This window comes from Gallus gallus, chromosome 2, assembly GCF_016699485.2.
Source record: "Gallus gallus isolate bGalGal1 chromosome 2, bGalGal1.mat.broiler.GRCg7b, whole genome shotgun sequence".
NCBI lineage: Eukaryota > Metazoa > Chordata > Aves > Galliformes > Phasianidae > Gallus > Gallus gallus.
In genome coordinates, this window is record NC_052533.1 from 46,370,807 (window position 1) to 46,397,899 (window position 27,093).

Sequence of the window (27,093 nt, forward strand, 5' to 3'; positions counted from 1 at the left end):
TGAAGAGCTTTCCCCCCTCCCCCCCCCCCCAATTGTCTGCATTTTCACAGGGATGCATTGCTATGGGAAATGAGGTGGCAAATTTTGTCACATAATTTTTGTTCTCCTGTTACTACAGTACTTTTTTTTAGAAAAGACAGCTCATCAGCAGCTAGTAGCCATGCAGGTGTCTTGGAGACAACATTGGTTTTGCTATAGTAATGGGTTTTATGAATTCTTGTTGCTTCTGTCAAAGTTTTTGGTTCAGCGGACAAAAATGATATTCTAGTAACAGCGTTTTAACTTCCACATATATGAATCAAGTAACAGCTTGATTGCCTCCAGAAAGTGAAATGAATTTTCAGTTTTTGTGTTGAATGCAGGAAAAAAAAAAAAAGAAAAAGAAAAAAAAAAAAACACTCTACCTCCTTATTTTTCTGTCCATCTTTTTGCCGGGTATAGCTACACATTAACAAAGCCAGACTGTGCTGTGTAACATGAGTTGTATCATGTGCCTGGCACTCCCCCTGCAGTTCAGTTGGGCATTTCCATAGAGAATTGATGCATCTCTATCACTCATTCTTCAGCTGTTACATGCAATTGAAACCAGCTTTGCCAGGAAAAAAAAAAAGCTTAAAAACCATAAGCTGAGATTCTCTTGGTTTTGGTCCCTTTTTCTCATTATTCCTGTGTGAACAAAATTTTGATGTGATGCCAGCTGGGCAGAATGATAGTGCATTCTAAGAATGTCTTTAAGCAAGTGTCAGCAATTATTTGCTGTGTTGTGTTATGTAGGACTGTGATATACTAATAGATCATGGATTAGAAGTATGAGGGTAAAGTTTGTTATTAGCTGTTTTATTCATGTAAGCAAGCAGTATCTAAATAGTAGAGTGCAACACATTACCTAAATTATCCAAATTCTTAAATTGTACATTTTTCAAACAGGAATTTAAAAATACATGCATGATAATTTCTAAGTGTCAGATGCATTGATGTATGCAACACATATGCAAGCATGGGTTCACATCCACACATACACATTTCTGTATTCGTGGAAGACATGACAGTTAAAAACAGGATACATGCTTGTTAGGCATGATTCAGGAGACCAGGCGCTCGTGCTTGATCAGTATAAAATACCCTCTCCTGTGCATTTTAGGCTAGCTTGCAGCATAGACAGCCAAGGCCAGATGCCTACGAGAGAAAGTCAAAACATATCCTGGTTGATAGGGGCTTGACTGTTATTTCTAGAAAGAGAAACTAATTGGAGGCAAAACAGTGGACCAATGCCAACACTGCTACCAACATACAGGGGAAAAGTATTAGATACTGTGAAAAAAACAGCATTCAGTTGTAATCTAAAAATTAGAAAATGTGACTTTGAAACAGCCAAAATATTAATGTGCATGTTGTCTGATTTTAAAGGCCTGACTGACAGATTGAAAAGTGTTCATGCTGTGTTGTTGAGGAGTGGGAGTTGTGAGGGGGGAGCTGTGCTTGAACAGGTGTGTGAGAAAGCACTGTGTAACCCACAGAAGTCTCCTCTGAGATCTTATGTTGCTGTTACTGGATCACCAGTCTTCAGCTTGATATACCTTTCGCTCTTTGTCCCCTTTTTCATAGCAAAGAAATCTTGAGGTTTGTGGCACCAAAAATAACTCTTACAGTTGTAGTTGATAAGCTGCTTCATTTGGCTTACAAGTAACACTGCAGAAACTTAAGACTAAAACCTTATCCATTGGTATGTTGCTGTAGGAATAGCAACTAACTAATATACCTGTTTCTATTCTTTTTTCTGAATCAGGAAATGGCGAACATTTTAGCACAAAAGCAGCTCCGCTCCATTATCCTAACTGTAAGTATGTCATTTTCAACATTACTTTTCACTGGCAGAGAGAAAAGCTGGATTGAGTTTTGATGTGCACATGTTTTATCTTCATATACTTTAATTGCTCTTTGTATTTTGATACATTTGGAAGCCTTTAATGTACATGGTAAAGATCTCGGTATTGAGTGGGTTCAAAACTGGTGATCAGAAAGGGTGTTTTTTCCAGCCCAATAAATTGTAATTTCTTCATGACAATACAACACAGAATAAAAAAATAGTGGGGATTTTCTTCCCATTGAGAATGTGAACTTAGTTGTAAAGTCAAGGGAATGTCTAAAGCATTTGTACTAAGTCCTTTGTGTTAAGTTTTAGGCCTGATGAAAACTATACAAGCTGCACAGGGCTTTACGTTTTGCAGAATCAGCTTCTGTGTTTTTTGGTTCTACAGGTGACTCTGTATCTTGATATCAAGTTGCACACAATTTGTTGCCACTTGCACAAAAGAAGCAGGATATATAGCCCAGAGTGAAGTTAATGAATGTAATATAAAAGACTTTCTTCAGCTATCTTAGGAAATCATAGGGATTTTGACATCAACCTTAGCATAGATTAGCTCTTCAAGAGAGTAAGGTAAAGTTCTTCTTAAAAAGAGTGAGCTCAGTATGTGTTTTGAGTTAGTGGGCAGTATAAAGCAAAACCAAACAGCAACAAATAAACGTTTTCCCTTTCTCACTCACTGTCATTATTTTAGTGACACATGCAAAAGAAACAGCAACAACAAACTCACACAAAAAACAGGGAATTTCTTTCATAAGGCATGTTTTTGCATTGCTTGTGGTCATATGGAATTTGGTAGAAGCATATGGATAATATTCTTAAGCGTTAATTTACTGTCATAAAATGCTACTTCAGTAGCTTTTGGCAGATAGTTTTTTTTTCTCTGAGGCTTCATTGAAATATAGTTTCAGTTGTTGTACTCCTCTCCTGCGTGACTTTCCTTATGTCTTTCCTGCTGCATTTAGTAATCTGGGTCTGTTTTCCCTGTAAGCTGTTTGGTTTTAGACACAACAGGGATTTTTAAATTATCCACCAGTTGGTAACTGCTTTGTGAATGGGGTAATTCTGTATTGTACGTATAGGGTATCGTACGCTAATGCATTTCTAAGCCATCTCCCTCATGTAGATCACAGTTGTCTGGTAGAGGTAAGATTGCAATATGATGTTAGCTCCGACAGTCTGCAGCACTGTTGTATCACTGTATCTGCTGATTGTGTTGGCATCTTGAGTACTTTTCTGCTTAGGGAGTTACTCTCTTAAATTTTTTTTATACGCTCACTCCTTTTTTTCTATAATGCAGATCTCTAATGCTCTTGGTAAGGAGTTAATTTTTCTACAGAGTGGCCCCCTCCTATTTTTCTTGTTTGTTTGTTTTCATTTGTTTTGTTTTGTTTTCAAGACTTCCCATGTATGCACAGGCTCTATCTAGTGGCTTAACGGAGAAAGCATCGGTGTGTTCTTAGCGTGAAGTCCCATTCCTTAAATTTTTTTATGAAGCCTATATTTCATCTGAATACCTAAATTGGTGGCATTAGTCTTGGTTTATTTTTTTTTTCTGGAGTATGCATATGCCATTGCCTATCAACACATATTTACCAAAATGGAAACACCTGAGTCCAGCTGATGTGATTTTTTTGATACTGTGGCATTCACTGCAGTCTATCTTTCTTTTACAGCATGTTATCAGGGCGCAGAGGGCCATCAATAATGAAATGGCACATCAACTTTACGTTCTCCAAGTACTTACTTTTAACCTTCTGGAAGACAGAATGATGACAAAAATGGATCCACAGGATCAGGTAAGTATCTGACACGATCTTAGCAGAACAGGAAGAAGTCAACCACTCATTGCTGTGCCTGAAGCTCTTCATGGAGGAAAAGACACTGCCAGGAATGCTTGCACAGTCTCTCTCTCTTTCAAGATGTGATGTTCATTTGTATTTTCTGTATGTCAAAAGATGAACTGGCTATTGTATTCCACGTACAAAATGCCCAAGTATGTCGTTTCATGAACGGAATTTGTTTTCATCCTGAATTAAAGCTCTGAAGCAAAACTTTTCATTTTTATACTTTTGAGAACCAACAGAGATGCATAGTCCTTAAAAGTACTCCAATAGAGCAAAAATGAATGTTTAACACTCTGAAGTTGAACTCAATTGGTGTTACAAGCTAACTCATTTTTGTTGCTGTGAACCTCTGCGGTAGTTGTTCATCTTACTGCTCGTTGTGTCCATATACCAGCTTTAATGCTATTCGTTGTGCAAAAAGAGACTTCCCAGAGAGGTTCAAGTGTTAGTATAGAATCAGTGAGAAATAGAGAAGATGAGTTATGTTGATTTTTTTTGTGTTCCTTTTTAAGGCCATGTACAAAGGGGAAGCTGATTTCATTTTTAAGAGGGACTTGTGTCAAGACTTACTGATGATTTGAAGAAAAGGAGATGAGAGGGCAATATGGTCATAAACTCAAGTAACATTGTGATAGAAGATTTTACTCTTCCTGTTTCTTTAGTTTGAGACAGGAAAGTTTGACTCCTAGGAGAATGTAAATATAGTTATCTAGTGCATATCTCAATAGAGGGATTGAGATAGCATTATTTGTATTGATGGTAGGATAGTTATGTCTTGGGGCATTTCCAGTTATGTGTAACTGCAGCAAGTCCTCTCTTGACCATTTCCACGCCAACAGAAATGGACAGTCACAAGAATGGTCAAAGAGTGTTAAGCCATTTCAGTGTAAGTCAGCAAAGTGCCTAGGTATCAGCTTAATTTGAAACGATGGTGATCTCTTGGCTTCTGAGGTTTCATGACTGTGGTTAAAATGAAGTGTATAGTTAGTGACCTTGCTAACATGAGTCCAACTTCTAGAAATCAACCCTTAAATATCTCTGCATGTAAACTCTACAAATGTGAGACCTCTGGAAAATAGGAACCACAAGGTCATTCTTGTTGACAGTCTTTGAGAAACAAGTAGAAAATCCAGATGAGGGTTTTGAACTGTTTTGAAACAGTCTTTGTGGAACTGATTATTAAAATGAGAGTTATTTTTAACAATTGTTTTTAACATTTGTTTTGACTCAGGCTCAACGGGATATCATATTTGAACTCCGAAGAATTGCATTTGATGCAGAATTGGAACCTAACAACAGTAGTGGCAGTATTGAGAAACGCAAATCTATGTATACTCGAGACTATAAAAAACTTGGATTCATTGTGAGTATTTGAACCCTTATGATCGTACACTGGAAATGGCTGAATGAAAATGGCTAAATGCATCTGTTGCAGTACATTCTCTAATCAGTCAAATCTCTTACTTGATATTCTGGCTGTTACCAACAGGAGAATAGAATAATTTCTTCGTCTTTTTGCAAATCTTTTTAACCCCAAATGATTGCTTAGCAGAAGTTAGGGTTAAATGGAAGAAATAATGATCTGAGTTAGAAGCACAATTTTGTATATGATACCATAATTAATTCAACTTAATAGAATCATTGGTGAACAAGCATTGTCTGATGGATCTGTGGCAGACCTGTTAAGTTACTGTACTCTTACTAATAGAGTGTAGTGATGAGCACAATAAATCAAAGGTAGTTCTCTTTTATGGTATTTGCTTGTAGGACCTTCTGTTTTGCTTGCTTGAACTTTCATCTGAGAGTAGGGTTATGATTAGTATGCAATTTTCTTTCTCCTTAGGTAAAATTGTATGCTTCACATCTTGTGTGATTCATTACTTTGCTGTTGGCATGACAGAAATGCAGTGAATATAGTACAGTAGCCACAGATACAGATGGGGTGGTTTTGAGCACTGATACAAGCTCACTGTGCAGTTTGTGCTTTGCTCAGTTCTGTGGCCTGGGGGTCAGTATTATCCAGTTTCCTCGTGGTTTTGGAAAGAGATTTTCTGGGTTCTCATAGCTGTTTTCATTACTGATGAGTGAGGAAGAAATACTGCTGTATCAGTGCTAATGTATCTGTAAGGAGTCTAAATTAAGTAGAGGGAAGGGAAAGAACTTGGCATTTTAGAGTTGTAAGTATGGTAGTAAAATCAGTGATATGAGGAAGCTTTTGAATCTCAGTGTGGTTTTTTTGTTGTTGTTGTTGTTGTCAGTCAGTCTGTTCTCACCTCCTGTGTTACAGAAGATCATTGCTATCTCAGCTTCTAAGCAATTAATGTGTGAGATGAGGGACTTTGGACCCTCAAAGCCTGAAGGAAAATGTAGGCCCTGGTTTATAGACGTACGAGCTGGATGTAGACCTGGCTTGTGATGAATGAGAACAAAAATGGGGCCACACAGACGTTATGTCATAGATGATGGAAAAATAACCACTGGCAAAGAAAGAAATAATGACAAGCCTAAACTAGAGATGAGACAAGGGGGAATGATGAGGTGTAATAACTTCATGGTGGAGCTGTACAAATATGGATTATGGCATATAGAAGAACAAAAGAAGTCAAATTTAAAGCAAGCGTTCTCCAGTTGTGGCTGATCACTTTTGGACATCTGTTGTGCACTCAAGTTTTATCAGACATTGAAGATGCACAGCTCCCTCTGTCACTGGAATCTCTTAAGCGTCTTGCACCTCCGAAAGCCTTATCTTGCCTTGTTAAAGTTGAAGCTGAAAAACTATGCAACAAAGCATCCAATACAAGCTGCACCAAGACTAGCACGCAGATTTTCTGAATTCAATTCCTGTTTCCCTGCTGTTTAAAAGGACTAAATATCAATAGGATTGCAGGCTAGCACTTGTTCTTCCAATGCTTTTGTTTGTCCCACGGGATGTATGTTGATTCTGCAGAGCTGAAGTCATCATTAATAACAGTGCGTTTGAACTGACAGCATTTTGAGGGAAACGCTTGCTGTGAACCAAGATGTGTTACTGCCTTGTCAGAGTTTTCAGGAACTCTTGCTGTGTCTGTGCAGCAGGGACTTATCTTCATTATTCTCGTTTGGGCTGTTCATTAGGAAGCCTACAGAGATCAACTGTTTTCAAGGGTTATAGCAGTAATGTTTGCTATGTAACTCTGATAGCCATCCAACGGGGAATGAGGATCAGACTCTATGAGAGAATTGGAGCTGAGATCCAAACAATTAAGAAAATATGAAAGGATAAAAAGAGGGAAAGAATAATGTGAGATAAGAAATATGGGAAAGTGAGCTTTTCAGAGCACCATGACAAGAATTCCAAGGGGAGGCAGGTTATTTTGCTATCAGAATGATGAAGTAATGCACAAATAAAGAGCCTTAATTGTAAATTGTGAGGGTAGCTACTCTGCTCTTGTACAGAATTTTTACTTTGAGTAGGGAGTGCAGGTGACACTAAATATATAACATTTCCCATAGCTGAAAAGGAATTGAACTTTCTCAGACTGGGGAAGAAGGGCCTGTTGTGGAGCTCAGGCTATGGATCTGTCAGTATCACACACAGGATATGTCTGACTAGTCTTTAGTTAGCCTGGTTTCCTTCCCCTTCTCCTTGTAACTCCATTGCTGACGTGTCTATAATGCTTTTGAAAAATGTAGGTAGGATACATTAGCAAACCATGAATACCATATTCTGTGAATACTGTGAAGAAGGTTCTCTTCCCCTTGTTTTAGCTGTTGAACCCAAGAAGAAAACCAATGAATTGAGTTGCTGCCTTTGAATGCTGTCTTCATTTGTTCTACTGGTAGTGGTGGTCAGAATGATAATTTCTTGAATTGATTAAACGTTCTTCCTGAGGGAGAGAGCAAAACCATGTCTAGCCATCCAGCTGTTCTTGGACTGCTTGTTCTCTTTCTGCATGGGAAATGCAGGAATTCTATTTATTTTTCTCAGCCACATCAAAAAGTTTTGCCACATTGCAAATGTACTGTCAACAAAAGAGAAAGTCTAGATTTAGTTTCAGAAGTTCTCAATACCATTTGTAAAACTACATCGTTAGAAACCTATATTCAGTTAAAGAAACCACAAGACCATTCCAGATGGTTGTGATGACCTGTGTGAAGTTTATTATGGGCAGAGATTTTCAAATGAGACATTCTTGAGGAGATTTACTAAAACACTAACAAATACAACAGAAGATTGCTCAGCTAGGAGATGTAAGCTGCTCTCCACCCTATGAAACTATTTTTCTGAGTCAAGAGCAAATTAAATAGACTGAATTTCATTTAATTTGTTTTTGGTTTTCTTTCCAATCTTAAAATCTCTTTTGCCAGGGGAATCCTAATCAGTATTTATGTATGGCAGTTCTTGTATTAAAAGTAGAGGTTTGTAGACTTACTGATAATAATGTAATTTTATGGTAGAGATATCTGAAAGGTGTCTCAGAAAGACATTGTAGTGAATGCTTTTAAATTTGGAGGCAAATCTGACCAAACTCAAAGCAATGTAAGAAGGTAAGAAAAACTATTCAAGTATTTTTTTTCCAAGTTTGCAGTGTGTAGAGCTTTTTTGTTTTTATTTTTGTTTGTTTGTTTAGACTTCGGTAAGATATAAATTGTTTGCATGTGTGCAGAAAGTCAAGATGGAAAATGATTTCTTAATTGTGCTATGTGCTGTGCTGGAATTTATTGGTGTAGAAAAATATAATGAGTACATTAGCACAGGAAATAGGAAGCCAGTCTGACAAGAAGATGATAATTAGAAGGGAAGTTTAGAATAATCTGAAGTTCTTGTAAAGACAGACATGAGCTTGATGTACTAAATACTAGTGATGGTGAAAAAAGACTGAACATATGCTGATGAAATCGCCTGATGAAGCAAATGTGGGAGACATCAACAGAAGAATCACCTGTCATGCACAAATGAAGTGACCTTTTGAATCAGAGCATTAGAAATGTAATTTTATTCAGTGGTACAAAGTGCAAAGGTGTTAATTTAAGACTAGTGTCATTAATTCCTTTGGCAAGCAGTTATCTATTGGAAAAGGCAAAGATTAGAGGTTGTGCACCATACCTACTAAAAAAAGTCAAATGTTAGCCTAGAATATATCTTGAAATGTAATTTAAAAGCAGATAAACTCTTAAGGTCATTGGATATGTTCTAGAGTACAGTATTATTTTAATTCTGTGTGTAGTGGTTTGTGGGCAGACTGAATTTAGGATGAGTGCAGATGGCAGATGAGACTTGTGCCGTGATCAGAGACGTCTTACAAGAATTGACTTAAAAAGACTGGCTTGTTAAACCTACCAGGCTGGAAGCTCTGCGGCTATCACGTTCATAAATACTGAGGGAAGAAGTCACAGGTAAACTAAAATGCAGTGGTGGCAAGTAATTTAAAAGAGTTGGCTTTTTTTGATTGGATTGATAGGGACAAATTTCATTACTATTCTGAAGATGGAGGTCGATGAAAAGAATTATATGTTATGTTTGACAGTGGTGGATTCAGGAAACAAAAGACATTCTCAGCTACAAAATACTGTTTTTCAACATAGTCACTACCATTAGCTATGCTTTTTTGCTAGTGATGAACAAGAGCCTGCATGCTGTGCTCATAAACATCTGTGGCCAGCAGGGACAGCGAGGTGATTGTCCCTCTCAACTCTGCCCTCGTGAGTTGGCATCTGCAGTGCTGCATCCAGGTCTGAGGCCCCCAGTACAAGAAATACAGGGAGCTGTTGGAGAGGGTCCAGAAGAGGGCCTCAGAGATTATCAGGGGGCTGGAGCACCTCCCCTGTGAAGACAGGCTGAGGGTGCTGGGCTTGTTCAGCCTGGAGGAGGCTGCCGGGTGGCTTCATTGTAGCCTTCTAGAACCTAAAGGGAGCCTATAGACAGGGGGGAGGTCAACTGAAAGAGTAGTTAATAGCAGGACAAGGGGAAATGATTTTAAGTTGAAGGACGGAAGATATAGGTTGGATATCAGGGTAAGTTCATCACAGTGAAAGTGGTGAGGTGCTGGAACAGGCTGCCCAGAGGGGTTGTGGATGCTCCATCCCTTGGGGGTGTTCAAGGCCAGGTTGGATGGGGCCAGGTCTAATATGATATGGAGGTTGGCGGCCCTGCCAGTGGCAGGGGGGTTGGAGATTCATGATCCTTGAGGTCCCTTCTAACCTGGGCCATTCAGTGATTCTGTGATATGCATCAGTGGGGGTGATCCACTGTTGCTGTCACTACTGGTGAAACACGCTACCCACTGTCTTACTGTGCTCATGTCCACTGTTCGGTCTCCATAAATGTTCAGCAAGCATCCATGATTGTCAGTGGGTGCTTTCTCCATGGAAAAATTCAGTGACTCACCTTTGCTTCATATGCACTCCGTGTCAGATGCCACTTTGTCAGACTGCCCCTCTGCTGCCATCTGTCACACAGCAACAAAATGTAATGGGATACTGGTGGGAAGGTTCAACTTCTACTACCATACCACCAACATCCACCTCTGGCACTGTGGGCCAACATAATAAAATATGAGGTATTGCTTTTATAGTTAATATATATATAAGCAAAAACACTTATTTTAATTGTAAATATTTTTTTCTTTTAAAAAAAGAGGGCAACAAAAACAAAAAATCAATGGGATACATGACCTTATTTTTGTGACACTACTGCATCACCCTGGTTTGATGGGAGTGGCTGCTGTTCTCAGTGGGCTTTCAAGATGTTCATCAGATTTTTGAAGAAATTTTACTCTTCCTGTACTTCATTCTTGAAAACAGTTGTTCACAAATGTGCACAGTATCAAACAGTGGTGACACGAATAAAATGTGACTGTAAAGGGAGGGATATTTCTCTCTGGTCAGATGAGGCTTATAAAGGTCTGGAAGAGAGACAGGATCAGATATTTGAGGTGAGTATCTAACTGCAATTCTATACATTCCATATAAAAATTTGCAGATAATGTATTTATGTGAACTGAGAAAGGAGTTGTAAATATAACAAAAAATATATGATTTTTTTTGCAATCTTGAAATATATTCTTAAATTCCTGTATAAAAACACATAGCAAGGCTGCATATTTTTCACTGTTCACAAGACTGTGTTTATTCAGTGTATCTAACTGCACACAATTGTTTCTCATAACTGAGTCAGCGCAGCCCTGCACCCTCCCTGTTTCCCAGTGTCAGTCCAGGAAGAGCTGACTGCACTATGTTGTGTAGTTGCTGTGAGTGATGGGTGAGTGCCCGCTCAGCAGGACAGAGCCACTGCCATGATGGTGCGTGCAGGGCAAGTTGGGGCTGCAGGATAGACTGGGACAGGCTGCTAGTGAGACATGGCCGTGGTAAATGTTTCTAACTGCCACCTAGGGAGAACCTGTCATTAATTTCAATGGAAATATATTTCTTTAGGTATGTGTTTGTCCTGACAAATGCTGATTCTTTCTATTTTGGTTCAAGCGTCTCTATTCATTAACCAGTCAGTTGTTGAGAGGAAGCGAAATGCTATGAGTTTTGTGATTCTGTATAACTACATTTTCTGCATTCAAAAGGGGTTCTTTACTGTTTTCTTGATGTGTGAAATATCTCCGCCCCGTAGCAGAGGGTGCTGAGGCAGGGCAAGGGGACAGCCTCAGTGGTGTGTGCAGTGTGGTGGTTGTTCCTCAGGCCGGCAATGAGGGCAGCGTGTCCTGCTGCGGGGTATGTTCTGTGGGCAGGAGGCAAGGAGGGGACGCGGGAACCTACGTGTGAACTCTAAGGTTCATAAAGCAGAGACATAACTATTGTTTTTCTTTTTAAAAAAGAAAAAATGTTTATTTAGTTTTTGTTTTTCACTTCTTCCTCATTTTGGACTGTCATTTTAAACTGTTGATGGTCCAGTCTTGAAAAGAAAGTCCGAACAAAGCCTCTGGACTGGATCTTCCTGCTGAAGTTCAACACTTCCTGTCCGAACCAAAGTCTGCTTCAACACGGGAGCAGCTGCATCTCTGACTTCTTTTTATCCCTTCTCTCCCCCTGGGCAGAAATGAGGGAGTGGGGCATGAAGGATGGGCTCATGGGAGCCTTGGCTGTGAAGAGAAGGATTACCAGAAAATAGAGTCTCCATGTGAGCCTGTGGGATGGCTCTGAGATGGGACTCTCCCTCCTGGCTAAGGGTAAACTTACAGGATCCTTGCACCCTGCGATGTTTGAGGTCCCTCCACTAGAGTCATCCCGCTGCTTCGGCACAGCAGCTCCAAGGATGGCAGTCCGTGCCCTGCCCTCTTCCTCAGGACTTGGTGTGAAGAGATGAGAGGACTTGGGAAAGGACAAGGGAGGGTGTAGGGAAGGAAGGGCTCTTAGGAGCCTTGGCTGTGAAAAGAAGAACACCCAGGAAATGGGGGCTCCATGTGAGCCTGCAGGATGGCTGTTAGCTGGGGCTGTCCTGGGTAAGGGCAAACTTACAGGACGGGAGGATCAGCGCCAGCATCGAGGCGGCCGTTTCACAGGAGGTGGACGAATCCTGGCGCCCCTGCGGTGACATTTGGGGCGCGACCTCTTCCTGGTCAGCCTGGCAGCAGCAGACAGATGGGCAGTGTGGCCCGATGGAGGTGGATCCACTTCCATCAGCTCATCTTCCACAGGTGGATCCACCTCCATGGGCTCTTCTTCGCTGCCAGGCGGGTCCACCTCCATGGGCTCGATGATATCACCCATTTCTAGCAGCCGCCTCTTCTTTAAAGGTGGCTGCTCCATCCCGCCCTCAGAAATAATAAGAAATACAAAGTATCTCTTGCCGAGAGACCAGTGCTCCTGCTTCCTCTGGCTGTGTCAGCTCAGGGATTGCAGTTGAGGGCAGTTGGGTGGCCATGGCAACGATTCTGAGTGCCACGTGCTGGCCCAAACATGGCGGCTGGCAGTTGGGGCCTGCGGCCATTTCTGGGAGGCAGTGGCAAGAATGTAGCAAGAGGGTCAGTGGGGGCAGGGGGTTCTCAAGCACCCTGCAGCTGCCTGGGGCGGAGCCGTCCTGGTGCCTACAAGCAGCAGAGGAGGAGCAAAGCACACTGACACCCCACAGTCAGCCAAGGGAGAGGCAGTCATTAAAAGCAGTGGAGTTTCAGGGGTTGTATTGGCTGTCCTTTCTCATCCCTCACCTCAGGGCCTGGAGCGTGAGAAGGTTGCATCTCTTCTGCCCTGATGCCAAAGGAGAGGGGTGTGGAGGAGAGGGTCTGGCATCCTCTGGGCAGCCACACTGGGACTGCAGGGGATGCATTGGAGGGTCTGTGAGGTCCTCAGGGCCTGGTGCTGGGGTTTTGCACCTGGAGGATAAGAAGGCCGATTAGGGGCTGCTGTCCTCAGCCTGTTCTCTCCGTGGCCATGGAATGAGTGGTTGGAGGTGAAGCCAGGCCCTCCATGACAGTGCACAAAGATGGTGCACTCAACCACCTCTCTGGGGAACCTATTCTGGTGCTTAACAACCCTTTCTGTGAATAAGTTTTTCCTGATATCCAACCTAAACCTCCCCTGGTGCAACTTGGGGCCATTTCCCCTCGTTCTATCACCTGTCACCAGTGAGGAGAGACCAGCCCCATTCTTGCTGTAATCACCTTTCAGATACTGGAAGAGAGCAGTAACGTCTCCCCTCAGCCTCCTCTTCCCCAGACTAAACAGCCCTAGTTCCTTCAGTCTCTCCTCATAGGGCATATTCTCCAAGCCCTTCACCAGCCTTGTCCTTCTTTGGACCTGCTCCAGCACTTCAGGAATTATCTTGTGTAATAACTACATAGGTCTCTCTGAATTTAAGGGCTCCTATGTATTTCCATCTAAACTAGAACCAGTGCAATGAGCTTGATAACACTATTTTATACAGCACTTTCTCAGCTAAAAAATACTATTTTTCAACATAGTCACCACCAATAGCTGTGTATTTTCACCAGCTATGAATAAGAGCCTGCGTTCTGTGCTCATAAAAATCTGCACCTGTAGAGGTAGTTGAGTTTTGTCCCATCATTTAACATAATTTTTTTTAGTAGGAGTGTGTGATTGGAAAGAATACTGAAATTCTCTTTAGTATTGAACCAGCAGAGTAAGACAGGGATGTATATAGCATTCATTCTTTCATTTTTTATCCTCATGACTTCTAGAGGATGATCTCTGTTATTTGCAAACTTCTCTACAAATTCCGTCATTCAGTTTTGAACCTGAAATTTTTCAGTATTTCAGAAATAAGTCATTCTGTTTTATTTCTGAGGGTGAATTTTGAAAGAGAAATGCAGATCATACATCTTTAGGTGTTATGAGAGAGTATGTATGTATACTTAAGTCTTACTTTCAGTATTTGATCAAATTTTAAGTAGAGAGACATAGTTATAGATTTGTATTACTGTATTTACTTTTTTAAGCAGTGTGTGGAAGAAGTGAGACAAAAATTGCAAACAGTTTGAGAATCTGTTCCATTATTATTCTTCTCAGGAGAGTAGCATTTGTCTGTATAATCCTGTTGCTGTATCATGTGAACAGTATCTAGTCACTGGGAATAACAGTCCTGGGCCTCGAGTAGTACGGATTTTGAGCTAATGAAAATACCTAAACCGATGCAAATGTTTTAAATGTTTATGTATTTTAATAATGTTGTCTACATCAGTAGTGAAACGCCACCACCTTGTACTAAAAGCATTTTTAAGCAGTATTTTTTTGCCTTGGCTTGTGCCAAACCTCTTTCTCCTGTTTTTCTGTTTTATCTTCTGCCCCCACCACTCTTGTACTCCATCCTTCAAGCCTGCCCAAATGTCTGGCTGTGGCGCTTTCCTCACGCTGTTAATGTGTGTCCCTCTGCTTAACTTCTTTCCACCCAACTCCTGTTTTCTAGTCATAGCTTTTTCTCGAAGCCTTTTCTCCAAGCCATGAAGATGGGGCAAAGGAAAGTCCAGAACAGGCAGTATCTTCAGGAAAAGAATCTGTATGCTCCAGACAGACTTGTGAAATTCAGTGTGTTTTAAAACGTGGCCAAATGTAGCCTGCATTGCAGAGAAATTTCAGGACTGGCACAAGAATGAACCTTTTAGTAAACTAGAAGTTGTTCTTACAGAGCCTGAGTGAGCCAGAGCTTTTCAACAAAACAGTTGTGTAAAAATAAATCTAATAAGAGCAATACATTATTTAATAAAGCATTCCTGAAAATTATGAAAGAATTTGCTAAAAATTCCTAAGGAGTTTGAACCTAAGGATATGTTAGGTGCTCCTCATCCTAACAAATAGTTGTAAAGCATCTGAGACAAAAGGAAGTTTAAAAATGGAAAGCGTCAGGCAACCTGGGCTACAGATGGCACAGGCAGTCCTACGTGTATCAGTAGAACATATATTCAAAGGAAGAGTTAAACATAACCTTTATTTATGCACACTCTGGGACTGATAATAACATTTGGTTATTGAGCACTGTCTTGGTACGTTGCAAGTACTGTCGACGCTAAAGAGGTCTTGTCACAGACAATTAGGTTTTGTACCATTTAGAGGGATTCTGTAAATTGGTGACTGCAGAATCTGGTTGCTGTAAATCTATAGGAAGCATCTTCTGATTTCTGTAACTTATTTCTAGCTTCTATGAGGGTGTTTTTTTGTATCAACATTTCAAAACTTTTTTTTCCTTTTCTTCTGTGTTAGCACAGTGTTTGTATGGCCCCAGAGTGAGGCAGACAAGGAAACTTCTCTCACTGAAAGCATTCCTCTCAGCCAGCCTCTCCTGTTCTGATTTTCTGTTCAGCTGTGCTTGTGATAGAGTGATAGGGTCAGTACGAGGAACCGGTGGGAGTTCCGGTTAATGTATTGTATGTAAAGCAGAGTAATATATGAGCATGTCCTGTACACTTATCCATGCTGAGCTGAAGCTGCTGTCAGTTCCTAATTAACAACTCAGTAGAGTTTTACAAAATCAGTAGGGTAACAGGAGTGTCTTTTTTTATTATTATTATTTGGGAATGAACTGCATCTTCGGCTTCAGTCTCTGAGAGAGAAGAAGTGAAGTTGTGGAAGTGGGGTTATAGCTGTAGGTTGTTTTTTTGTTGTTGTTGTTTAGGTTTTGTTTCTTTTGGGAGAAAACAAAAAATCTAAATCATCTCACTCCAACAGTAAAATCCTGTTACTGTGTACAATTAAAAGAATCCAGAGGGATAAAATGCGTTTGTGTTAACAGTGTGCTTTTTAAAGCTTACTAGCCTTTGAATCAAAAAATAGTTACAAGCTTTCTGTGGGGAATTGCTTTGAGAAAAGCATTTAAAAGCAGAATAAAACAACAGAATGCTTTGGAGTTTGTGTTATTTGTATGCTAAGGATCTGCATCCCCAGGTGAGCAACCACAAGTAGAGGTACTGAAACCTGCACTAGGAAAGTAAAAGGAGGACTGTTTTCTTTAGTACTTTGATATTGAACCATCACCTGAGGATATAAATCCTTCATTTACTGCGTTTATATGGCATGACATTATTTGGGATACACTGAACCTTGTGTATTCCAAAGAAAGCTGCTACCGAATTTATAGAATCACACAGCAGAGGGCAACAGCATCCTACCAAATGCAGGTCGATCAGAGAAGCTGCTGAACAGCTCACTTGCATAGCATCACTTAGAGAATAGTTTCAGCCTTAGAAATACTAGAAACCACTGTTTTTGTGCTGTAAGTTCACGTTTCTGAGTTGAATGCCAGCAGCTGGATGCTGTTTAGCCTAAATGATACCTTGGGGAGAATGAAGTTACTTTTTTTGGCTTGCATATTACAGTTTCTTGTAAAACTATAAGCACAGTTTCTTTTTGGTCTACCACATGCTCTTATTTTTTCCCTATGGAGTACTTGTCTGTTTCTATGTCCTCTTGTCTATGCAAGACTAATAAGCATGAAGATAGGGATGCTTTCTTGAAATCTGGATTTCTTTTTTTCTAGCAATCTCTGCAGATGTGTAACACGTGAGATTTTGAACGTACCTAAAGAGCTAATCGCAAAACCTAGGTCTGATTTGCAGAACATGGCCCGAGCTGACATTGGGATCAACACAACAAAATATCACTGTCACAGCACCTGAAAGTATAAATAGTAAGATCTTTGAGATGCCATACATTTACTTTTATAGCTGCCATGGTGCTTTTGGGAGCCCATAGGTATGCAACCTACTGCATCCCATCCCATAAGCACAGTTTTAAGTTTACTGCTTACTGTAAAACAAGTATTCCATGATGTCATGCATGCTGTGTTTTCAGTGCTAAATGGAAACCTGAGACTGATGGAAGTAGGATTCCGCATGTTTCTTCTTGTTGTTGTTTGAATGAAGTGCAGAAGGCATGCTGAAAATCCTACCTCTACACTAACATTTAAATTTGCTGAGTCCTTCAAGATTGAAGTGTGGCTCTGGAAGATATTTTCCCAGTGTAACTCAGGGCAGCGTAGCTCCCAAGACTAGTGCTTCATCCACAGATTTCTCCTGTGTCACCCTTCCCCGGGGAGGGGGTCTTGGGGTGCAGCCTCCGAGGAAGCTGAGTGGGTGGCTTTGGCTGCCGGGGGCAGATACTGTTCTCAGCCGAAGTGCTTGGGGTGTTGTGTGTATAGTGGAAAATGACCAGAAAATGAGATGGCTGATGAAAAGCATGTGTTGATCCGTAAATCTGAACAAACAAACTGTTTGCCATGCTGACTGTGTGTGTTAACAAAGGGATGCAAGAAAATTACTGCAATGTGGATGCATGAGACTTAGTAAGAGGAATCCAGACAACTTTCTTTTTTTTTTAAATGAAGAATTAGTCAGTTTTGTAACCAGGAAAGTCTGGCCTTATGATGTGCCCAATGCTTGATATCTCAGTTAGAGGGGCTGTTAAGATGATATAGATGTAGTGCTGATAGTCTGAGGCAGCAATTGCACAGGAAGGAGTGCATGGATAAGACATGCTAACCAAGAACTGGGACCAGCAAATGCATGTGTTTAAACCATTGTTCTTGTTTACCATGCAGCTGAGTGCACTTTACCAAAATTGTTTGTCAGAGGCCATGGGCATCTAACAATCTGCACATTGTTAGCATGGATAGGCCAGCCTTTTACCACATACTGCTGAATTCTCCATAGCTTTAGTTCTTCCAGAAGAGAACAGGTTAAAAATAGTGTGTGTCGTTTTGGTGGGCTGCTGGCCTGCTTTGACCTTTCTTATTATCACTGTAAGAATGAAGTTAAAGCTAATCAGAATGAAGTATCTGTAGTTTTAATCTGTGTGCATGAACTGAGTCTGTATAATCAGTCTTCTGATTTAATATTTTTTTTAAGTCTTTTTGGATCATTTTATACTTAATATAAATTTTAGTCGAAGGAATCATCCTTTAATCCGTTTCCTAATGACAGGTAGAGGGCAAAAGAGGGTTTTTTAAATCTGTTTTTTAACTTTGCAATGTTTTTAATTGTGAAGTTGTAAAACAAAGGTCTTAAAATGCCTTTGATGAAAAGAATATGCCTGTTCTGAAGAAAATCCATTTAAATATGTGCATGTCCTAACGTAAAATTAGAATCACAGAACATTGCATTTCTTACATATGCTTTTTATATATTACTTGTGATTACACTATCATGAAATCTTGTTTGTCGCTCGCTCACTGTGTGTATCAGTTATAAACTCCTGGGGGCAGGCAAGCTCCATTAGTTTGGATGTGGTGGTGGTGATGAGTTAAGTATCATGTCTGTGTATCCTTACAGAAGATTTATCTTACACCCACTGTTTTCAAGTCCTTTCTCTTAGAAGTAGATCCTGTACTTCCTTTTCTTGATGCTTTGTACTGCACGTCCCCCAGAATTTGCAAGCTAAAGAAATAAGTTTATGAAGCAGGCCCTCAAAAACTAGTCAGATGTAATGAGATTGTTTTTCTTTCATAGTACGGACGTTGTCTGATTCTCCAAGGTGGCCGATTGCACACCAAACGCTTGCACACTAGTAATGTTAGCTTTGTGAAATGTTGTAAATTCTGTTTAATGATTGTTATTACAAATGCTAATTTTTCTTTAAGATTATGCAATTTTCCACTGTCTGCAGGCATGCGTATATATTACTTATAAGTACATAATGCTTTGCTCTTCCCTCATCCCATTCCTCATGCATTTCGCTTGATGTGAGATTTAAGAGACACTAAACAATAAAGCACACAAAGTATTTCAATTTTGTTCGGTTCTAAGGAATTACGGTCTGGGTAAGAGATTCTCTTTGAATGTGTACTGTCAGTAGGTCAGGCCTGTACAAGAACTAAGAGATGACGAGGAGAAGAGCAACTAATTTGGGAATGATAGACTTTTTTTTCCCTGTTTGAATTTAAACACTCTCCATATCTGAATTATGAATCTTTTGATCATTTCATATGCTTTACTTGTTAAATAGCCCCTACTCAAAAGGTAATGCTATGTATTCCTTTAAAAATTCCATAATTATTTTAATCTTCTTCCATTTGGTGCAACTCCATTCTATTTTTGGTGTTGATCTGGAGTAAGTTACAAGTATAGCAGAAAAATGCTTAGGCGAAGCAAAATGTATATACATTTTGCAGAGCACAGCTCCAGCTCTTCACATTTCCCATTCCTGTAGAGAGATGCAAAGGAAAATGGAAGTCAGGTGAGCTGGAATTCCACAGCATAAGGATCTAGTCTTTTTTTCAGTTGCCTTACTAATGAAGTCAATTGAGATATGCTTCAGTATGAGCATACACTAACACTGTTTTAAGACAGAAGCATAGACTCAAAGGTTTTAAGAAGTATTGGTCTTATTTTCCAAATTCTTCTCTTTGATATCTACAAAGCCTGCTTTTTTTCGCTTGTGCAGTAGGAAAATTTGGCTGTAGAAATTCAGTTTGCTTATGGGGGCTTAGGTTCAAAGGCAACTAAAATATCATAGATGCTGACAGTATATTCTACGATAGGGTAGTTTTTGGCTTATCTTCTGTAGTTACTGAAGGTTGATCTAGTCACAGATGATAAAAGGAGGGCCTGTATGGGATCCATAGAGCTCGGTAGCAGCAGCAGCAGTCTTTTTTTAAGCTGTTGGGCTGTGGGTCCATATGCCTAGCCATGGATAATGTTTCAGCTCAATTCCCTGATTTTTAAGTTTTGACAGCTGTTGTATTTGGCTGACAGGCAATAAATAAATTCCCACAGTTGATTCATTTTGAAGTGGATTTCTCAGACACAGAGCTGCCTTATCTCTCAACCCTCATTTGAACTAAACACAGGCTGTCCTCTTTCCCCTTCACATGGCAACAATTTTAGGTAGCTAGCTTGGAAAAGAAAAATCTGAAACTCTTTTACAGAAAACCCTAGAAGGAGAGCAAGATCTCTTCCAACTTTATTCTGAGGTACTTGATGCTGGGTTTAGGTTTCTGTCAAAGCTCATTGTTCTCAAACTCCACAGCATGTCAGAACGCACTGATGTCCTCGGTGGTGGTGGTCAGGTTCTAGAAGAAGTGTAATTCACTTGAGTGCTCAAGTGGAGCACCCATCTTTTTGTCTTGCAGTTGTGCCATTCCTCAATACCAAGCATCATATCCTTCACTGGAGCTGATCGTTTTTCTGGTAGGAAGGATCCCATTCATACTCTCATTCAAGTATTCTGAGCAATGATGTATAGGAGAGGCAACTGCAGCAATTAAGTCAGCTGCATCCCACGTGGGTTTCCTCTAGATACACAACCTCAGGAAAAATGTAATGATTATTTTTACCTTAATTTTACTCAAATCATTATAATTTAAGTAGGTTTTCCTTCTCTTTAAAAGGAACCAAGACTGAAAGGTGTTTCAATCAGTGTGCCTTAATCATAGAGGCAAATGTTACATCAGAGAGGTCAGGTTTATATAAATTTACCAGAAGTGTAAATAAGTAAAAAAGATGCTCTTACTGTAGTCTTATTCTTAAAAGGCTCTGACTCAGGAGGCCCAAGATTCGGCAGAACGTGGCTTTGAACCTTCCATTTTATTTAATAAAAAGGTCTGGAGATTCTTTTTCTTGTTGGTAGGCCATGCAACTTGCATGTTTTGGCCATAAGCTAAAATAAATGTTTATGTACACTTGTTAAACATTTTGTATCATTTCATTAACTTTTAGACAAAAGTTAGCCTGTTAAAAAGGTCTGAATTGTTCAGAGCTTTTTAAAGTAGACTTTGAAGCATCAGTCAGGACCATTCATGCTTGTATACCAGCATATGAACATTGCCAGTGATTGTGCTTAAATAATAAGTTATAATGTACCATGCTCATCAGGCATGAAGCTTACCTGAGCTGAAAAAAGGCTTTTCATGCCTAAATTGGACCTGCCAATATGAGGTGTAGCTAATCTACACATCTTATAGTGTTTGCAAACAGAATTACTCAGGTAGATTCCCAGTTAGCTGAAGACATTTAACCTGTGGTTATTTTTAATAGTCAAGTGTGGATGGTTTATCATCATTTTGCTTACTATTCCTACTAGCACTATTCACAGTATTTTCTTATGTGGCTATTTTCTTACTAGCTTGATAGTTGTTCTGTTGGTTAGGATGATTCTGGTAAGATTAAACCAGTCAGTCTCCATAAGAAAAACTTCCAAGGTCAGGTTGGCAACCATGCACATAGCAGGGGAGTTGAAACTAGATGATCTTTGAGGTCCTTTTCACACAGGCCATGCTATGATTCTGACTGGACTACGTCATGCGGTGTCCAACAGAAATTCCACGTGAAGCAGACTGACTTTGCCTGGAAGAATGAGACAAGAAATCATGCAGTGTCCACACAAGGGGCTGCTAAATGCACTGGCAATCTCAGGTGTAGAGTAGCAATAAACTACTACTTTTAACTTCTCTACTCTGTCTAGCAAGTTGATGTTTAATGGAAGGTGGCAGATAATGTGGTGCTAATTTCCCATACTAAAAAAAAAAAAATCCTATTGAAATGACTGATTAACTTTTAACGTTGCTGATGTCTAAAGTGCATAGCCTGTTATCACTTGATAACTTTGTTTGCCCAGAAAACATAAAGGAGTCGGCCTTTGAAGTGCAAGACATCTATCCAATATTAAGCGTGTCATTGTTAACTAAGATGAAACCTAAAAGGAGATTGTCCTGCATTGGATGAGATATGATTACTCAGTGTCATAGCATTAATTTCAGGTTCTTTGAGGCTTTCAAACTATTTCCATTCTCCATAGGGCTTAAGATCTTGGAATCCAAAGCATTAGTTCCATGTAACTGTACAGCTGCTGTAGATGTACTTATAAAATACCAAGGACTATGCAAAAACTTTGTCTTGCTTACAATATGTAATTTATTGATGCCTGCAAATGTACAGTGCATGTCTTTTCCCATGCTCTGTTATGCATTATCAGATGATATTAGCTCACTTTTTTATGCCACCGTAACATCAGGTTTTGTTAGCTCTGACCACCTTAGATTCAATTCATGACTGAGGCAGGCTTCTGGTGGTAACATGGAGCAGTGGTGCTTTATGTTAAATTACATAGTAGCTTAGTGAATCAAGGGAATGCAATATCAATTCTTGATTTTTTTTGTGTTTAGAGGACAAATAATGGGCCGGTTGCACTTACTATTTCTGTGCTGCTGAGTAGGTAGGTCGGTTTTGTATTGGTGACTTCAAACTTGATCTTGACAAACATGATTTGTAAGCTTTGTGAAAATTATATCCAGTAGAAATATGCTGGAGTTTCTTAAATGTGGAGAGAGATGGGTTTGGTATGTGACTTAAACGATTCACATTGAAATTATCTTAAAAGATTTTCTGCATGTTCTTTAGAAGATGTAACAGCTGCTGAGCTTGCAGACATCTAACTTGATGTATATACTTGTTTTAGTGTGTGTGTATATATATATATATTTAATTCAGAGATCATCCAGACAGGATTTCTTTGTATCCTGGAGTTGTGTTGGAAATTTTAAAAAGCCAGCAAAAAATAAAAATAAAAAGAATATATGCATATTTAAATAACTATCAAGGGGAAAAGAAATCTTTGTTAGTTCTTGCTTTCCCTGTATGGATAGAGGTTGGAAATTCCCAAGTCACTGTTAGATCTCCTTAAATTGAATGATGGAAGTTGTGTGCATCATCTCTTTGAATACAGTGCTTTTAAATAAAATGAGAAGGTTACTTACTTGCTCATTAAAAATTTTAGCTGACTAACTCTTCACATTTTTTTATGTGGTGTTTTTTCATATTTGTAATTCTTGTGTAAATGAGCAGATGGAAACGTTTTGTGTGGAAAACTTCAGGAGCATTTAGGGAAGGAGTAAATTATGAGGTTGTGTGCTCACTGGTTCTAACAGAAGTTTTCTGATTCATGTTTCGGTGAAAATATAGTGAAAAATGTTCCTTCCTTCCTAATTCTGAATTCAGATTGAGCAAATGTCCGCATATGTATTGCTGTAATTTATCCATATGACCTAAGGGAGATTTTAGTGTACACAGTCCAGCGGTTTAGAACTGAAGAGGTGATTGCTTTTCTTCGTAGCCCTCAAAAGAGTGGTTTAGATTTGAGAAAAAAAGAGGAAAATAAGAAAGTGCAAGTAATTAAAGGTGGGAGAAGGTGGTCGCTGTCCTTTGCACTGTCTTCATAGAAAGATTTTTGTTTTTACTGAAGTTCTTGTATCGCTGTTCTTCTACAATCCACGTTCCTCCCTGGGAGCTTCTGTAGTGTTTTTGTCATACAAGACTGCAGAAGGAAGATGCAGAGTAGTGTTTAACCTGAGAACCTGAGCTACTTTGGGATTGAGAACACAGAAGTTTGCACTTGCATTGAACAGAGATTACTCTGTCTAGCAGGGGCTGCAAGCAGCATTCAGGACTAATTAGCATAACGTGGCAACTGATTTACATAGCTGAACATAGCACTGATGAATAATTTCTGATAGACTGTCAATATCTGTCAAGACAGAAATAAAAAGTTTGTACTTTTAGTAGACTGTGAATACAGGTAAAGAAATGGTTTCTGTGCTTCAGCATGTAAATGTGGAAGATACTGTTAGGTTTAATACAAGGAACTAGGGGAGCTTATTCCATTAGCTGTTATCTATAGACAGTACCCCATTACTGTGATTAAGCATCTCAGTGTGAGCACACATTCTTACAACTGAAATCTATACATCCCTCAGAGATTGCCTTGGAAGCCAAGAGTGAGACAGTGGAGCCATTCAGGACAGATAGAGAGGAAAGCTTTATGCAGCTAGGACTGTGTGATAATGCTAAGTTGTCTCATTATAATCTCTACACTGGAATTTATCCAGAGTAGTTGTAATCTGGTGTGAAATGTGCTACTTTATTATTATTATTTATTTATCAATGGAATAAACAGATGTGATTTTAGATTTGCATCTTTTTCAGAAGACTGAATTTTCATTTCCACAGTACTCCACTAAGCTGGCTAACAAATTCTTGGTGGGTTTGGTATGCTAACGTGCACAGTGTAAGCTGTTAAATAGTGCTTGGGCCCTGAAGCTGAAAGATAGATTTTACTCAATGTAATGGAAAAAAGTAAAAATGGCCTGGAAAACTGTAGGTGACAAACCTGTCTCCTTTGTATTTCTTGGCTTTTTATAAAGAGACAAATGCAATAGACTTTATACTAAACAGATGTAACTAATTTGCCTGAAGTGTTGTTTTCCATATATTTAATAAATTATGTTGTAGGTGGGGGTGTTTGCATACTTCGAAATTATTCACTACAGTATTTTAGATAATTTAGCTTTACATTGCATTTCTAAACCCACTCTCAGTCAGTTAACGTTTCAACCGCAAACATTCAGTGTGTTAAGAAAGAGGTGATTTTAGGAGGGAGGGAGAAGGAAGGAAACAGAACAGTTTGCATTCCTTTTGTTTTTGAAGAGTAATTGAAGATAATGTATGTTTCAGCAGGCATATCTCCAGCTATTTGACTTAATAGAGTTGAATATCAAGCCGTAGTTATCTTGGGATCCAAAGTGACAGAAACTTTTGAAACAACTGAAAATAGCTGGATATATAGACTTGTCTCAGGAAAAAGTAATGCGTTGGTGATGGCTTTTCCAATTGAACAGATAAAAATAATGATGATGGTAAGAGACCAAATGAGCCCCTGTTACTAAATGCAATGAGATTTCTCTTGCCCCCATTTGTTTTTGTCAGTGTTTCTGCATAATTTGAGATGCTAGAATGAGATGAAGGAAAGAGCTGTTCAGTCAACACTGAGTTAGACTTTTTTTTTTTCCTCAGTATCCTGTTTTTATTTCAACATTGTTTGTGAATACGATTGTAAAATGAGTGCTAATGTTCTAATAGCTGCAGAGAGGTAACTGGGCCTTTATGTTCTCTGCTTGCTGGTATTTATCCAAATATATTCTGTCTGTGCTGTAGCACGGCAATGAAGAGAATATGCGCAGCACAAACCTGAAGTTCTACCTGGAAAAGGTGTTATAGAAATGGTGTCTGTGATGTTCCATATGTTGACAGCTTCTCAGCAGCTTTCCTATGGAAATGTGCTCATGGTTAGGCCCTAGTGGTGTTCCCCAGGACTTCGTTCCCGAAATGTGGAAGACTTCAAACGTGTAGGAGGTCCTACCAAGGTGTTCATGCTGGGATTGACAGGAGTTGGGGGAGCATTTGTGTGCCTGCCAGACCCAGCCTCTCAAAAGAAGCACTTTCTGGAATGCTTGAGAACGTCAGAAAGGGAAGTTTTCTCCCAGAAGCTGAAGTCTGTTGTGCTTGTCACCTGTGAGAAATGGTCTTGTACTGATCGTAAAATTGTCCTGGCTCATAAATGTAACTTGTGAAAAATGGAAGGTTGAACTGGGGAAATAGCCCTGAAGTACTTCTATCCTCTTCATCTGAGTCATGAGCCTGTACAAGTTAAAAGAAAGAAAAGCAGATGAGTATTTCGGAAGACACAATCAACTCAGTAAGCATTTATTTTCTAGGTTTGATTTCTACTTTTTCTACTGCATAGCTATTTCCCCCATAAAAATCTAGGATTGGAGGATCTTCTTGATCCTCCATTATGAAGTAGTGAGCTTATCGTTGTATTGCTTGTCCTGCTGCAGGGAACTAGTGTACATGTAAAATGAATAGACTGTGTATGCTATCCTGATCCCCAAATCTTTGTCTGTTTTTAAAGTGACAGCAGACATCTTAATGAACAGTTTTTGCTTTCTAATATTTCTAATCTTTTATGTGACTGTGAATTATTGACTGGCAAAAACCAACCCATACATCTGAAGATAAGATAGATGAGATAGTGGAATCCCATGTTTCTACAACTTTATGGCCTGCAGAATAAGTGGGAGGAAAAGTAGTCAACGTGTGCTTTTGTTAGTGGAGGTAGGTGAATCTGACCCCGAGTACACTGCAGAAGCAGTCTGATGGAAGAAGAAATCCGTGCTGATCTTTAGCACTGTTGCATAGTCAGTTCTCTGAGAGCAAATACACTTTTAAGGTCTCCCACAGCTGAGTCTTGCAGAATAGAAATATCATCATAGAGCAGCTAGGGAGATCTTCCTGTGTCAGAATGAGTGGAGCTGAATACATTGAAAAGGTGATAATGATAAAAAAAAAAAAAAAAAAAATAGCAGAAGATAAGCATTTTTGATGGAGACTTTGGGTCTTCATTTCTTTTTTTTTTCTTTTTCTTTTTTTTTTTTTTTGAGCAGTTCTGTGTTGTTTAAGAGCCTGTCCACAGCCAGGAAAATGGGTCTAAACTATGAACTACATGGAACGTACTCATGTATTTTTAATTCCATCCCTTCAAAAGATCGGTGATGTTAATCTTTTGAGGAAATATGTTTTTGTATGTAATGTGTGAAAGTGAGCATTTGAAACTTGTATGCATGTACCTGTGGAATCTGACAAGTTTTAGTTATGTTTGGTATGTTCATTCAATAATTTCATACTTTCTTTTCATGGATTCAGAATGTAACAAGAATCTACCTGAATTCTGCATGTTGAACCTATCTAATTTCTTACACTTTTGTCTGAGACCCTTTGTGTTCAGGACTCCACAGGATCCAATAGACTTAATATAACTTTTGATTTTAGTAACTTTTCTCCTTTTCATGATTTATTTTAAATAGCTTCATAGCATCTGTATGAATAGGTGTTGTGGTGGCTGTTCGTATCTATCACTGCATTTTTACGTAATTAGTACTTCCTGGTGTACAGTGGTGTCCACGCTGGTACTCTAGTATTACTGAGGAGTCTATCAGCTATGGAAGACTTGGTTGAGTGCCTTAGAAGCATAAGTCGCCTTTTGGGAACTCTGTTGCGTAGTTACAGAATTGAATGGCTGATAAGCCAGTCTCGTAGTGTTTACATTTGGATTTGAAGTTCTTTGAAGCAGGTCCTGTTTCCTTGTTACAGTTTTTCTGCTCAGCAAAAAGTCTGTGTT

The 27,093-nt window shown here is 39.4% G+C and overlaps 1 protein-coding gene across 29 annotated transcripts in view; it reads left to right on the forward strand.

The window, feature by feature from the left end:
• The window catches only part of ELMO1 (engulfment and cell motility 1), a 300,794-nt gene that overhangs the window by 109,775 nt on the left and 163,926 nt on the right, over positions 1-27,093 (forward strand). For 28 of the 29 annotated variants that reach the window (XM_040682976.2, XM_046923664.1, XM_040682996.2 and 25 more), the window contains 3 exons: positions 1,787-1,837; positions 3,544-3,666; positions 4,946-5,077. In XM_040682976.2, the coding sequence (XP_040538910.1) occupies positions 1,787-1,837; positions 3,544-3,666; positions 4,946-5,077 (306 nt within the window). Of the gene's footprint in view, positions 1-1,786; positions 1,838-3,543; positions 3,667-4,945; positions 5,078-12,453; positions 12,872-27,093 lie in introns of those variants that run through there. The other variant, XM_046923706.1, reaches the window with a different exon arrangement.